Source organism: Oryctolagus cuniculus, chromosome X, assembly GCF_964237555.1.
Source record: "Oryctolagus cuniculus chromosome X, mOryCun1.1, whole genome shotgun sequence".
NCBI lineage: Eukaryota > Metazoa > Chordata > Mammalia > Lagomorpha > Leporidae > Oryctolagus > Oryctolagus cuniculus.
Window position 1 is genome coordinate 84,050,048 of NC_091453.1, and position 14,119 is coordinate 84,064,166.

The 14,119-nt window shown below is 41.0% G+C and overlaps 1 protein-coding gene across 1 annotated transcript in view; it reads left to right on the plus strand.

Moving 5' to 3' along the window:
- Positions 1-14,119, plus strand: part of GUCY2F (guanylate cyclase 2F, retinal) — a 139,463-nt gene that overhangs the window by 41,960 nt on the left and 83,384 nt on the right. The window contains exon 6 of the mRNA XM_017349714.3: positions 4,525-4,621. Coding sequence (XP_017205203.2) covers positions 4,525-4,621 — 97 coding nt within the window. The remainder of the gene's footprint in view (positions 1-4,524; positions 4,622-14,119) is intronic.

Sequence of the window (14,119 nt, forward strand, 5' to 3'; positions counted from 1 at the left end):
CAAGAAGGTAAAGTCAGGAGCCAGAACCAAGAATTGAACCCCAGTACTTTGATGTGGTTCTGGACATCATAATCAACAGGCCAAATGCACGATGCTGGAACAACATATTTCTGGGACATGATTCTGGAGTAATTCCCTAAATTGCAATTTAGTTGCTGCTTTGTGAATTGCGTTTCAAGTTGGGACACTTTTAATGAATTCCAAAAATTAGGTAGCTATTGACCAGAATCCAAACTCTGGGAATAATGGTACTAATTCACAGAATTTTGGGGAGAGATTAAATAACTAAAGTAAGTAAAGCACGTAGAACAGTAGCTAACACATAGTAGATGCTCAATCAATGGTAAATCTCAACCCCCTTTCAGGCACATGGGACTCTTCTGCTGATTGTTGGGAGTCCAGGATCCTCATTTTGACTTTCATAACATTTGTCCAGAGTATCACATTCCCTATTTCTACTGTCCTTCCTTGGACAAAAGCTATCCTATCATCAGCATCATCATTATCAAATCTTTACCTTCCTTCCATGATTCCTTAATAGATAAACAACTAATCTGATGAGCTATTTTAAGATCAGGGATAAATAGCTGAAGATGACAACATAAAATCAATTTTTTAAAAAGTTTTATTTATTTCTTTGAAAGGCGGAGGCAGAGAGAGAGGTTAGTCTTCTATTTGCTGATTCACCCTCCAAGTGGCCGCCATGACTGGGGCTTCTTCCAGATGTCCCACATTGGAGCAGGGGCTCAAGGGCTTGGGCCATCTTCTGCTGCTTTCCCAGGCACATTAGCAGGGAGCTGGATCGGAAGTGGAGCAGCCAGGACTCAAACTGGCACCCATATGGGATTCTGGCAATGCAGGAGATGGCTTTACCTGCAACACCACAATGCCGGCCCCCATAAAACCAATTTCTTTTTTTAATTTTTTTTATTTTTTTTTTATTTTTGACAGGCAGAGTGGACAGTGAGAGAGAGAGACAGAGAGAAAGGTCTTCCTTTTTGCCGTTGGTTCACCCTCCAATGGCCGCCGCTGCAGCCGGCGCACCGCGCTGATCCGATGGCAGGAGCCAGGAGCCAGGTGCTTTTTCCTGGTCTCCCATGGGGTGCAGGGCCCAAGCACCTGGGCCATCCTCCACTGCACTCCCTGGCCATAGCAGAGAGCTAGCCTGGAAGAGGGGCAACCGGGACAGAATCCGGCACCCCGACCGGGACTAGAACCCGGTGTGCCGGCGCCGCAAGGTGGAGGATTAGCCTATTGAGCCACGGCGCCGGCTCCATAAAACCAATTTCTAACAATATTTGCATCTTAACAGTTGGACCTTCTCCATACTAGAACAATTTGGGGAAAATAAAAAAATGACATCAATCACAACCTTCCCACTTTACCCCTTCAACTTTGCAAACCACAACTTTGTCATCTCTATCTGTAAGGGTGGTTCTGAATACAATATGACATGGAAAGATGGGGTATTAGGTGGGACTATTTTTGGCAAGTTCCAATAAAAAAGGCTAGCTTAAATAGTTGTGTGACCTTGGACAAGCGACTTAAACTTCTCTTAGCTTCTCATTTATATAGAGAAAAATTAGATTATCTAATATTTAAGAGCTCTTCCAGTTCTGATATTTTAATGAATCTGTGAAATTCTGGATTGAAACCAAATCAGATGTTACTGTTAGTATTTAATAAATTGGCAACACTGAGAAAAACTATTATCCAATCTCTCCAGTATTGGAAACCTTAAAAATTATGTATTTGAAAAGGAGAGAAAGAGAGAGAGAGAGAGAGAGAGAGAGATGCAAAGAGAAAGTTCCCATCCTCTGGTTCACTTTGTGAATACCTGCAACAGCTGAGGCTAGGTCAGGCCAGCAACACAATCCCATGTAGGTTGCAACGACGCAATCCTTGAGCCATCCTCTGCTGCCTCCCATGGTACACATTGGCAGGAAGCTGGAATCAGGAGCACAGTTGGGTTTCAAACCCATGCACTCTGATACAGGATGTGGGCATCTCAAATAGCATCTTAACTGCTATACCAGTTGCTGATACCCCAGTGTTAGAAACTCAATAAAGCCACAGTGGACAGTAGGCAGCTTTTGCTTTTTGAGGACATACTTGATAAAGACATTAGTTCAAAGGACATTTTTCTTTTGACTTCTGTAACTGTGACATATCCCTGCTAAGAACAACATGCATTCCATCCAACAAAAAGCTTTTCCTTCTAGAAAGATTTGAGGAATAACAGTCTCTGTCTACCCAATGCCAAAACCATTCCAAGGCAAGGTGGCAAATGGAGTTACTCAGCTTCTTACGTCACTTGTCAACCCCACCAAATGACAGTTCTAGCTGGTCTTTCCCACTGAATGAACTGGTCTTTTGGATGTTAAGTGAGTCCAGCCTGCAATTCTTGGGAAGGAAAAGAAAAAAGAAAAAAACACGGGGGAAAAGGAGGGTTTGTTTGTAAGTTGTGGGCTGATGGGTAAAGGAGACCGGAGAGGAAAATGATTGGAGAGGTGCATGATTAGAGAGGAAAATGATTGGAGAGGAAAATGAGTTTGAGACAATTGGACTTCAAGTGGTCACAGAAAACTCGGGGATGGGAGAAAGGCACATCATTTTCCAGAGTGACTTGGTCATTGGTTCTTCAGCTAACAAAGCACAAAACATGCCCCCTCTTTGCTGCCTTCATCCCTTTCTCTGCCCACCACGGCTGCAATCAGAAGAGCTGAGCAGCTGATGAGTTTCTGTAATAGATGGTGATTACTTGCAGGAGAGTGACTCTCTGTTCCTTCCTTTTCTGTGTTTTGATTGTTTAAAAAATTTTTTCCAGAGAGATGTGCAAAGAACTCAACCTCCCCAAAACAAAGGATTCTTTGAACTCCTTTCTCCCTACTCCTCCAGAGCAGATTGCATTGCTTTTCTGTAAAGCTCTCCCATGCTTTGTAATACTAATGATGATAATGATAATGAGGAGCTCTTATACTCTCACAGTGCTTCACACCTTTCAGAGCACTTTCACATACATTATCTCATTTGATTTTCAAAACAACTATACCATGAGTAGTGCAAGGACTATTATCTTGCTAGATAGATGAGGAGACCCTGAGGCATGTAGAGGTTAAATTATTTATCTAAGGTCACCTGCACCTGGCTAATGAATGACAGAATCTGCACTGCACTCCAGGTCTCTGGATTGGAAGTCCACCAGAGTGTATTCTGGAGCATGATTATTTCCACAGGTGCGCCTGCTTTAAAACAATTCAGCACACCTATGAAACAGATAAGTCAGAGAGTGATGCTTTGCCAAAAGACTCATGAGCTCTACCCAAAAACTCACCATGGGGCTCTTTTAATTTTCTCTGCAAGGCAGGAGCTCCCACCACGATAAGGGACATATTTGTTGGCAGACGATTAGAAACACATTCATTGTTTATTTACAGACCAGCAGAATCACTGAGAAAAATTGACTGGGTTGCTGGTCCTTAAGGCTACAGTGACATTGTATACTTTGCCTTAACAGCAACTTGACAAAGTGTTTTGATTCAGTGCTTGTTTTTCCTATTCTGGCTGTTGATTTTAATACATTTCACAGAGTCACCATTTGGGGGTTACAGAAAAAGGAAAGCCACAAAGTAGTTATTGGAGGATCCAAGACAAAATAGAACAAAGCAAGCACACCGACTAATGCAGGCTTTCCTCTCAGAACCTCAAGTTACCTGGTTAGACCTACCTGACTGTGTGGGTAGATATCAAAAACTTCTATGTGTCTAGTGACTGATTTGTGGAAAATAATTACATTCACTGCAAATTAATGGGCATGTTTTGAGAGAATCACATTTAAACTGTGTCTATGTAATGTTCAGACAAGAGACCAATTCACTAAAAGAAAAAAGAACCAGCCCACTTGTTTGGAATCATGTAGACAAAGCAACCAACTGATTGGATTTTTCCACTTTTCAACCTGTTGCTTTGGCAACGCACGGATGCAAGTTTGCAAGACAAGTGGTCTTATGGGCAGAAACCTGGGCCCACAGCCAGAGACTGAGGATTAGGTTCCAGCTCTGCCTCAGGCTAAGGGACTCTCACATAATTTGCTTAATTTTATTTTATTTCCTTAGTGTGTTTTTTGTCTATAAAATGGAGATTAATACTTCTTGGTCTGGATATTATTATGATAAATACAGTGTCATAAGAACAAATGGTGTTGAGTTCTTGAAAAGTCTTCCGAGGTGTTGTTTTGAAAATGCCCTTGATGTGTAATCAGCACTTATTAGTCTGAGATACCAGCCCCACGCAACACCTTCACCCCTGTCTTTGGTGCCTCTTCAAGAGCATTTTCATTTTTCCTCATTTGGTCTTTGTAACTCTGAAAATTGTGAGGGCCCGGGTTGCTGCTGCCCTTTGTTGTGGGTACTTTGGTAAAGATCTATGTGTAGTTAACCTCCCAGTTATTGTGTGTGTTCTTTAACAGCTGTCTAAGGGCAGATCAACCCTGGTTTTGACCCTCTGATTTCATGTTTGTTTCAGGCGTCGTATAAATAAAATCCAGTTGATTAAAGGACCCAACAGGATTCTACTGACTTTGGCAGATGTAACATTTATCAATCCCCACTATGGCAGTAAGGTAAGGAGTAGCCCCTTCTCTTGCTGACTATCCAATATGGCACCCACAAGCCACAAGCAGGCTGTTGAGCACTTGACATGTGGCTAGTCTGAATTGTGATGTGTCCTGAAGGTAAAATACACACTGGCTTTAGAAGACAGTATAGGGGATAACATTGTGGCATAGTGGGATAAACTGCCACCTGGAACACCCTTAGCCTACATCAGAGTGCTGGTTTGAGTCCTGAACACTCTGCTGCTGCTGCTGCTGCTGCTTCTTCTTCTTCTTCTTCTTTGACAGGCAGAATTAGACAGTGAGAGAGAGAGAGAGAGAGAGAGAGAGAGAGAGAGAAAGGTCTTCCCACCGTTGGTTCACCCCCCAAATGGCCGCCACGGCTGGTGTGCTGTGCCGGTCCGAAGCCAGGAGCCAGGTGCTTCTCCTGGTTTCCCATGCGGGTGCAGGGCCCAAGCACTTGGGCCATCCTCCACTGCCTTCCCGGGCCACAGCAGAGAGCTGGACTGGAAGAGGAACAACTGGGACAGAACCGGTGCCCCAACCGGGACTAGAACTGGGGTGCTGGTGCCGCAGGTGGAGGATTAGCCTAACACTCTGCTTCTGATCCAGCTCCATGCTAATACTTCTGGGAAGCAGAAGATGATACCTCAACTGCTTAAGTCCCTTCTACCCAAGTGGGAGACCCAGATGGCTTTCCTGGCTCTTGGCTTCAGCTGGCTCAACCCTGGCTGTTGCAGCCTTTCGGGGACTGAACCAGTGAATGGAAGATCTCTCTCTCGAGTGCTCACTTTGTCTTTCCCTCTCTCTGTCACCCTGCATTTAAATTAAATAAATAAATCTTTAAAAAAGATAGTGTAAAATATGTAAAGTATCTCAGTAAAATTTTAATTGCATGACAAAACATAAGGTCTTAGTTATATTGGATTAAATAAAGTATATTATTAATATCATTTTCACCTATTTCCTTTTAATTTATTGGTATCACAACTTGATACATATATATATACTGTGTAATGATTAAATAAGGGGATTTAATATCTTAATTTTCTCAAACATTTATCACTTCTTTATAGATTGAGACTTCACATACCTCTATTATAGTCTGTTAAGAATATTAATTTGGGGCTAGCATTGTGGTATAGTTGGTTAAGTTGCCGCCTGTGACCCAGACATCTTATATGGGCACCTGTTCGAATCCCAGCTGCTCCACTTCCAATCCAGCTCCTGCTAATGTGCCTGGAAAAGCATGGGAGGACGGCCCAAGTGCTTGGGCCCCTGCACCCATGTGGGAGTCCTGAATGAAGCTCCTGGCTTGTGGCTTTGGCCCAGCTCAACCCTGGCTGTTGCAGCCATTTGGGGAGTGAAATAGTGGATGGTCTCTGTATCTGTCTCTCCTTCTCTCTGTAACTCTGCCTTCCAAATAAATAAATAAATAAATAAATCTTTAAAAATATTGATTTATTTTGAGAGAGATCTTTCATCTTATTTTTTTATTTGTAAAATATACTTTCTTTTTTATATCTTTTTTTCTTTTTATTATTTAATAAATGTGAATTTACAAAGTGCAACTTTTGTGTTGTTGTGGCTCCCCCCCCCCCACCTCCCTCCCTCCCGTGGTCCTCCCCTCTCCCAATCCCTCTCCCATCCCGCCCTTCATCGAGTTTCATTTTCAATTACCTTCATATACAGAAGATCAACTTAGTATACACTAAGTAAGGATTTCAACAGACTGCCCTCACACAACCACACAAGGTTTAGGGTATTGTTTTCATCTGTTGATTCACTCCCCAAATGCCTACAACTGTGGTGACTGGACCATGCCAAAGCCAGGAGCCAGGAACTAAATCTGCGTGTCCTCGTGGGGTTGTCAGGGACCCAACTACTTGAGTTATCCACTTCTGCCTCCCCTGGTACATGTTATCAGGAAACTGGAATTGGAAGCAGAGCTAGGTCTTGAACCCAGGCACTCCAAGATGGAATGTGGGCATCCCAAATGGCATCTTAAGCACTGCATCAAATGCCCTCACACAGTTCTTTATAAAATATATAATAAGTGTAAGTCACTCTACTGTGCTATAGAACACTAGAACTTATTTCTCCTAACTGTATTTTGACAACTGTTATCCAGCCTCTCTTCTCCTTACTATTCTTATCCGTTAGTCTTCAGTATTCTACTGTCTTTTCCAATGAGATGAACTCTTCTAGCTTTCATATATGAGTGATAATATGTGGTATTTTTCTTTCTCTGCCTGTTTTATTTGACCTAACATAATGTCCTCCAATTCCATCCATTTAGCCACAGGTAACAGGATTTCATTCCATTTTATGGCTGAGGAATATTCTATTCTGTACATATGTCACCACATTTTCTTAACCATTTATCAGTTGATGAGCACCTAGATTGATTCCATATTTTGTCTATGAATAGTGCTGCAATGAACATGAGAGTGCAGGTATCTCTTTCATGTGCTAATTTTACTTCTTCTGGAAATATTCCCAGAAGTGGGATAGCTGGGTCATATGGTGATATAGTTTTAGTTTTCTGAGGAATTCCCATACTGTCCTCCATAATGGCTGTACTAACTTGCATCCCACCAAAAATATACAAAAGGCTTTTAAATTTGACTACTGAAAAACTTGAAATTACATATGTGGCTCATATTGCATTTCTATTAGATAATGCTAACTTAGAACAGTGTTGTGGAAGAGAATGCAGTGTACTTGGGAGAAAGTTTAGCTTTAACATCAATACAGCCTTCTCCATGTATTTGAACTCAACATTTCTTTACTTGCTAATTTAAGATGTTATATTATCTATTTATTTGAGGCGGGGACAGAGAGTGAGAGAAAGAGACAGAGAATGTACTCCCAGCAGCTGGCTTGCTCTCCAAGTACCTGAAACTGCCAGGAATTGGGGGCTGCAGCTGGGAGCTGGGAAATCAATCCTGGTCTCCCAAGTGAGTGACAGGGACCCAACTACTTGAGCTGTTAAAGCTGTTTCCCGGGGAGTACCTTGTCAGAAATCTAGAGTCAGTAGTGGGATCTGGGCATCAAACCCAGGCATTCCAACATGAGACACAGACATCTTAACTGACGGCTTACCACTAGGCCAAATGCCCACACCTTGACTCAACCATTTGGTATTGGTTCCTTGAAGACAGAAGTACATTTTTTTTTCTAATGCTTCCCCATAGCATCACAGCACCTTGTGGTGTTTCTAGTAGAAATTTGGTGAATGAAGTAACTGGTGAAAGAGAGTTGAGTTTCAACAGGAGTTCTGTTCTGGTTGTATACTAATCTGCGTTTTCTAGAGCCACAGAATCAATAGGATATGTATTTAGGTATATGAAGAGGGGGAAGGTTTAGGAAAACTGGCTTACATGATTATGACAGCCAAGAAGTTCCCCAGCAGATAGTCTGTGAGCTGGAGCCTCTGGGATGCTGGTGGCATGGGTCAGTTCAAGTCTGAGGGCTTCAGAACTGGGGAAGCTGATGATGGAAGTCTCAGTTTGAGGCTAAAAGCCTGAGTGATACTAAATGGGCTGCTGGTCTCAGTCGTGGAGTCCAAAGGTCAGCAACTGACTTCTGAGACGAGTCAGCCCTGTCCCTGATCTCAGAGCCAGAGACCAATTTTCCACTTGTATTTCATCTCTCCAGACCACTAGCTATTTGATAGTGCCTTCTCACACGGAGGCTGGGTCTTCCCACCTGGTCCACTCAAACTCACATGCTAATCTTATTTGGAAACACACTCACAGACACACCCACAGTTAGACCTCTCCACATTTCTAGGTATTCCTCAATTTAGTCAAGTTAACACATAAAATTAACTCTCACAGGTGAAGATTGTGTTGTGATCATCTTCATTAAGGGCCTGCTACTATGTCCTAGGCCTGGGTTAGGCTTTGTGAGAAATGACATATAGCCCTTCCCTTTAAGGTGGTTACAGACAATTTAGAGAAACAAATTATACCACACAGAGACTTAATAGGTGTCCTATTGCACAAAAGAAACTAGAAATACAGTAAGACTTGGAATTTGTGTAGGTCACAGGTTACAAACTGGTAACCACTTTTGTTTGACCCTCATAGTTCCAAAATGGTATCAAGAATTAATTTTTTTAAAAATTTAAGGTAAGCAAATTTCATGTATTTTATATATACAGATTTAGGAACATATTGATACTTCCCACCCTACCTTCCCTTCTGCCCATGGTCCCACCCTTCCTCTTCCATCCTCTCTTAATTTTTACAATGATCTACTTTCAGTTTTCATTACACTCATAAGATCAACCCTGCACTAAGTAAAAAGTTTAACAAATAGTAAGAAGAAAAAAACACTGTTCTTCAACAGTTGAGACAAGGACTATAAACAATCATCAAAGCTCAAAATGTCAACTTGACTCCTATACATACATTTCAGGTATTCTATTAGTTACCTCTGATCAGGGAAAACATGTATATGTCTTTTTGGAACTGGCTTATTTCACTGAATATAATGGTTTCCAGTTACATCCATTTTGTTGTAAAGGAGAGGATTTTATCCTTTTTAACGGCTGAGTAGTATTCCATAGTGTATACAGAAAACATTTTTTTGCCCTTTAGATATTTTTATTTATTTTTTATTTAGTAAATATAAATTTCCAAAGTACAGTTAATGGATTACAATGGCTTCCCCCCCCCAATTTCCCTCCCACTCGCAACCCTCCCATCTCCCGCTCCCTCTCCCCTTCCATTCGCATCAAGATTCATTTTCAATTATCTTTATATACAAAAGATCGATTTAGTATATATTAAGTACAGATTTCATCAGTTTGCACCCACACAGAAACACAAAGTGTAAAATACTGTTTGAGTACTAGTTATAGCATTACTTCACATTGGACAACACACTAAGGACAGATCCCACATGAGGAGTAAGTACACAGTGACTCCTGTTGTTGACTTAACAATTTGACACTCTTGTTTATGGCGTCAGTAATCTCCCTAGGCTCTAGTCATGAGTTGCCAAAGCTATTGAAGCCTTTTGAGTTCGCCGACTTCGATCTTATTCAGACAGGGTCATAGCCAAAGTGGAAGTTCTCTCCTTCCTTCAGAGAAAGGTACCTCCTTCTTTGATGGCCCCATTCTTTCCACTGGGATCTCACTCATAGAGATCTTTCATTTAGGTCTTCTTCTTCTTCTTCTTCTTCTTCTTCTTCTTCTTCTTCTTCTTCTTCTTTTTTGCCATAGTGTATTGGCTTTCCATGCCTGTAATACTCTCATGGGCTTTTCAGCCATATCCAAATGCCTTAAGGGCTGATTCTGAGGCCAGAGTGCTATTTAGGACATCTGCCATTCTATGAGTCTGCTGTGTATCCCGCTTGTTAATCATGTTCCTGGAAATGTATTGCTGAAAGCAAAAACTACCACTCTCACTGAAAACTGCATCCTTTTTAAAAAAATAATTATTTATTTATTTGAAAGGCAGAGTTACAGAGTTGAAAGGAAGAGTTACAGAGAGGCAGAAGCAGAGAGAAAGAGAGAGAGAGGTCTTCCATCCACTGGTTCACTCCCCGATTGGCCGCTACAGCTGGAGCTGAGCTGATCCGAAGCCAGGAGTCAGGAGCTTCCTCCAGGTCTCCCACGAGGGTGCAGGGGCCCAACGACTTGGGCCATCCTCCACTGCTTTCCCAGGCCATAGCAGAGAGCTGGATCAGAAGTGGAGCAGACAGGACTTGAAGTTTTGCTCATATGGGATGCCAGCACTGCAGGTGGCGGTTTTACCCACTATGCTACAGTGCTGGCTCCGAAAACTGCATTCTATACTAATGTCATTAAATCATTATTGACATTCACTTCCATTTTTGATGCTATCCAAGGATCCTGGGACTCACAGTGGTGGAATTTGGATCTTCCACATCAAGTATACCCTGTATGAAATTTCCTACTGCAATAAGGAACTATAGATGCTGAAATACAAGCTCCAAAGCAATCCCTATACAGAACCCAACACTAAGAGAAAAGCATTTGGTTCTGTGACAAATATTTGTTACATCCAAAAATGGTTAAAAGTAAAAAAAAAAAAGCAGATGACTAGAAGTCATTGTCTGAGTGTATCAAAATTTAATAAAGTTTTCCTCAAAAACAAAAAATCTATTTTTAAAATCTTTCCCTTGATGGTATCTATGACAAAATGACAGTTCCTATCTTGCTGTTTTGACTGAAAATAATACATATAGCTCAATTTTGGGTTGAGTCAGTCTTTTCTTTGTGTAGGTCTTGCAACGGTCCCATGAAGCCTGTCAGATCCGAATCATGTCTCCTCCCTTTTATATTGAAGAACAAACTTTATTTGAGTTACTAACACATGCCATTTCTCACAAAATCATCACAAATAATGGGATAGTGTTTATAATATTTTCTTTTTCACTTGTGTATGAATTTTGACATAGTGAGAATAAAAAGACAAGCACTACCCCTTTTCTTCATTTGAATAAGAACAATGACTAGTAACAAGGACTAATAGCCTTATAGGAAACACTGTTTTATTTTTTCCTCCCTCTCCCTGTATCTCTTTCTCTGATACATAAATACACACACACACACACACACACACTTTTTTTTTTTACTATTTTGGTCAGGTGGAAAAGGATGGCATTGCCCTAGAAGAAAACAGTTCTTGGCCACTAGATCCATTTTGACATTTGGCTTGTATCAGGGGTTCTGATGGGAAAAGATAGGGGAGGCATACATTTTCCTTAATTGCTCTGTAGTCACAAACTTGCAGCTGGCTGTGTCTAATCAGTCAAGAAGCCAAGCCAAGAATTTCATCCAAATGGAATGTCTGAAAGTGGAAACTCTTGGTGAATATAATATTAATTCAGTCTAGAAAATTTGGCAGGTTGGGAGAAGTCAGGTTAGAAAAGGAAGTTTTTAGAAGAAAGTGAAGTTGATGTGCAAATATATGTGGCTTTTGGCAGATTCTCTTGCTTTCTAATTTGCCTTTCATGGAGAGTTTATATCTTAATATATAGATCTAGGTGCTCCTACTAAGATGTGAAAATAAAGAATGAAAGGGAAATAGCTTCCTTCCTGACCTTGCTCTTTTGAGGAGATTATATATTGATGCAAGAGTCAAATTTTACATCTTATCTGGATCTTGAACTGTTAGGATTTCATAGTATCAGCACCTGGTATAATTTACCATTGTGTCACAACATTGACTGTGAGTCTTTTTTGTAAAAAAGAGTTCTTTATTTATTTATTTATTTGGATGAAAAAGCGAGGGAGGGAGGAAAAGACAGTGGGAGAGGGAGTTTTTTAAAAAAGATTGATTTATTTTTATCTAAAGAAGAGAGAGAGAGAGAATCTCTTGTGCACTGGTTCACTCCCCAAGTGGCTGCAACATCCAGGCTGGCTAGGGCCAAAAGCAGGAGCCTAGAGATGGCTCTTGCTCTCCCCTGTGGGTGGCAGGGGCACAAGGGCTTGGGACATCCTCTGCTACTTTCCCAGGCACATTAGCAGGGAGCTGGATCAGAAGTGGAGAAGCTGGGACTTCAACCAATGCTTCGAAATGGGATGCTGGCACTACAAGCAGCAGCTAAGCTCACCGCGCCACAAATGCTGGAGACAGAGAGAGAGAGAGAGAGAGAGAGAGAATGAATATCGTCCATCTGCTAGTTCATTCCTCAAATGGCTGCAATAATCAGGGCTGGGGCCCGTCGAAAGCCAGGAGCGAAGAATCCCATCCAGGTCTCCCATATGGGAGGCAGGGACCCAAGCACTTGGGCCATCTTCTGTTACACATTAGTAAGAAGCTGGATTGGAAGCAAAGTAGCTGGGAGTTCAACTGGCACTCCAGCAGGGAATGCTGGCATTGCAGGTAGCAGCTTAATCCACTGTGCCAGAATGTCCTCCCCTGATTGTGATAATCTTGGAAGAAGGAGCTTAATTCAGTCTCTAAGTTAACTAATGACCTTCAGTTGATCAAAGACCATTAAAGACATAGTGTTGGAAAGTGCTTATGATTAATTTATTGGTAATCAATAGTGAAATAAAGCATAATATAGTAGAAAGAGCATAGGAGTGGGACATATTATACCAAGATTCTTATTGCAGCCCATATATCCTCTTTTCTATTTCCTCCTAATAAAATGAAGGTGTTGGAGTTGGGGGTGGCTGCTCGCCTAGATGATACCAAATGTAATTGCTAGCTCTGAATTGCTGTAATTCTAAGAAAGGCACATTTAGAGATACAGAGAAGAATACGAAGAACCTGTTGATTTATTATGTCTTCATGTGAAATAAAGTATACTGGTTCAGTTGAAGATACAGAAATTCAATTTTAAAGGTTAACACAGATTGCATATAACTCTTTCCCTTGTCTCTTGACCATACCATTAGTTTCTGGACATCTCTTACCAGACTTAGAAAGTTAGCTGATTGTGGAATTGAGAATTTGGCATACTTAACCACCAGACCATTTGCTCTCTATCATCTTTTTATTTTTTAAGGAATGAATATTTCATAAGTACAACTTTAGGAATATAGTAAGGATTTAGGAATAAGTAAAGATTTCAACAATTTGCACACACACACACACACACAACTGCTTGAGAACTGGTTTTACAGTTAACTCTCAGTGCAACTCATTGAGGACAGAGGTCCTGCATGGGGAGTTAGTGCATAGTGATTCTTGTTGTTAACTTAACAATTAACACTCTTATGCATGATATCAATGACCACCTGAGGCTCTTGACATCAGCTGCCTAGGCTATGGAAAGCCTTTTGAGTCCACACACTCTGTCAATATTTGGACAAGGCCATAAGCAAAGTGGAAGTTCTCTCCTCCCTTTAAAGAAAAGTACATTCTTCTTTGATGACCACTTCTTTCCACTGGTGTCTCACTCACAGAGGTCCTTCATGTAGAACATTTTTTTGCCACAGTGTTTTGTCTTTTCATGCCTGAAATGCTCTCACTGGCCTTTCAGCAAGACTAGGAAGTCTTAAGGGCTGATTCTGAGGGCAGAATGTTAATGAAAGCGATTGTGATTCTATGAGTCTGCTGTGTGGATTGCTTCCCATGTTGGACATTCTCTCCTTTTTAATTCTATCTATTATTATAGCCAGACACTTGATTCTATTTATATGATCTCTTTAACACTTAATCCTATCTATATGTTCACTTTAACACTTAATATGATCACTAACAATTAAGATGGCATTTTTACCACCAAGTTTAATGGGATTTGGAGTAAGTCCATAGGAATGTATGAAGAAGTATACAGCTTTACAGTTACAAACATCCTCCTCCCTCTCTTATTCCCATGCTTATCTTTTGCTGAGATATTTTTTCAATTTACTTTATACACATATGATTAACTCTACGTTAATTAAAGAGTTCAACAATAGTTCGAAGAAAAAAAGATGAAAGAACAAAGAAAATGAAAATGTTCCTCAACAGTTAAGACAAAGGCATCTCAAGTCATCCATTCTCAAAGTGTCAGTTTCACTTCTACAGATT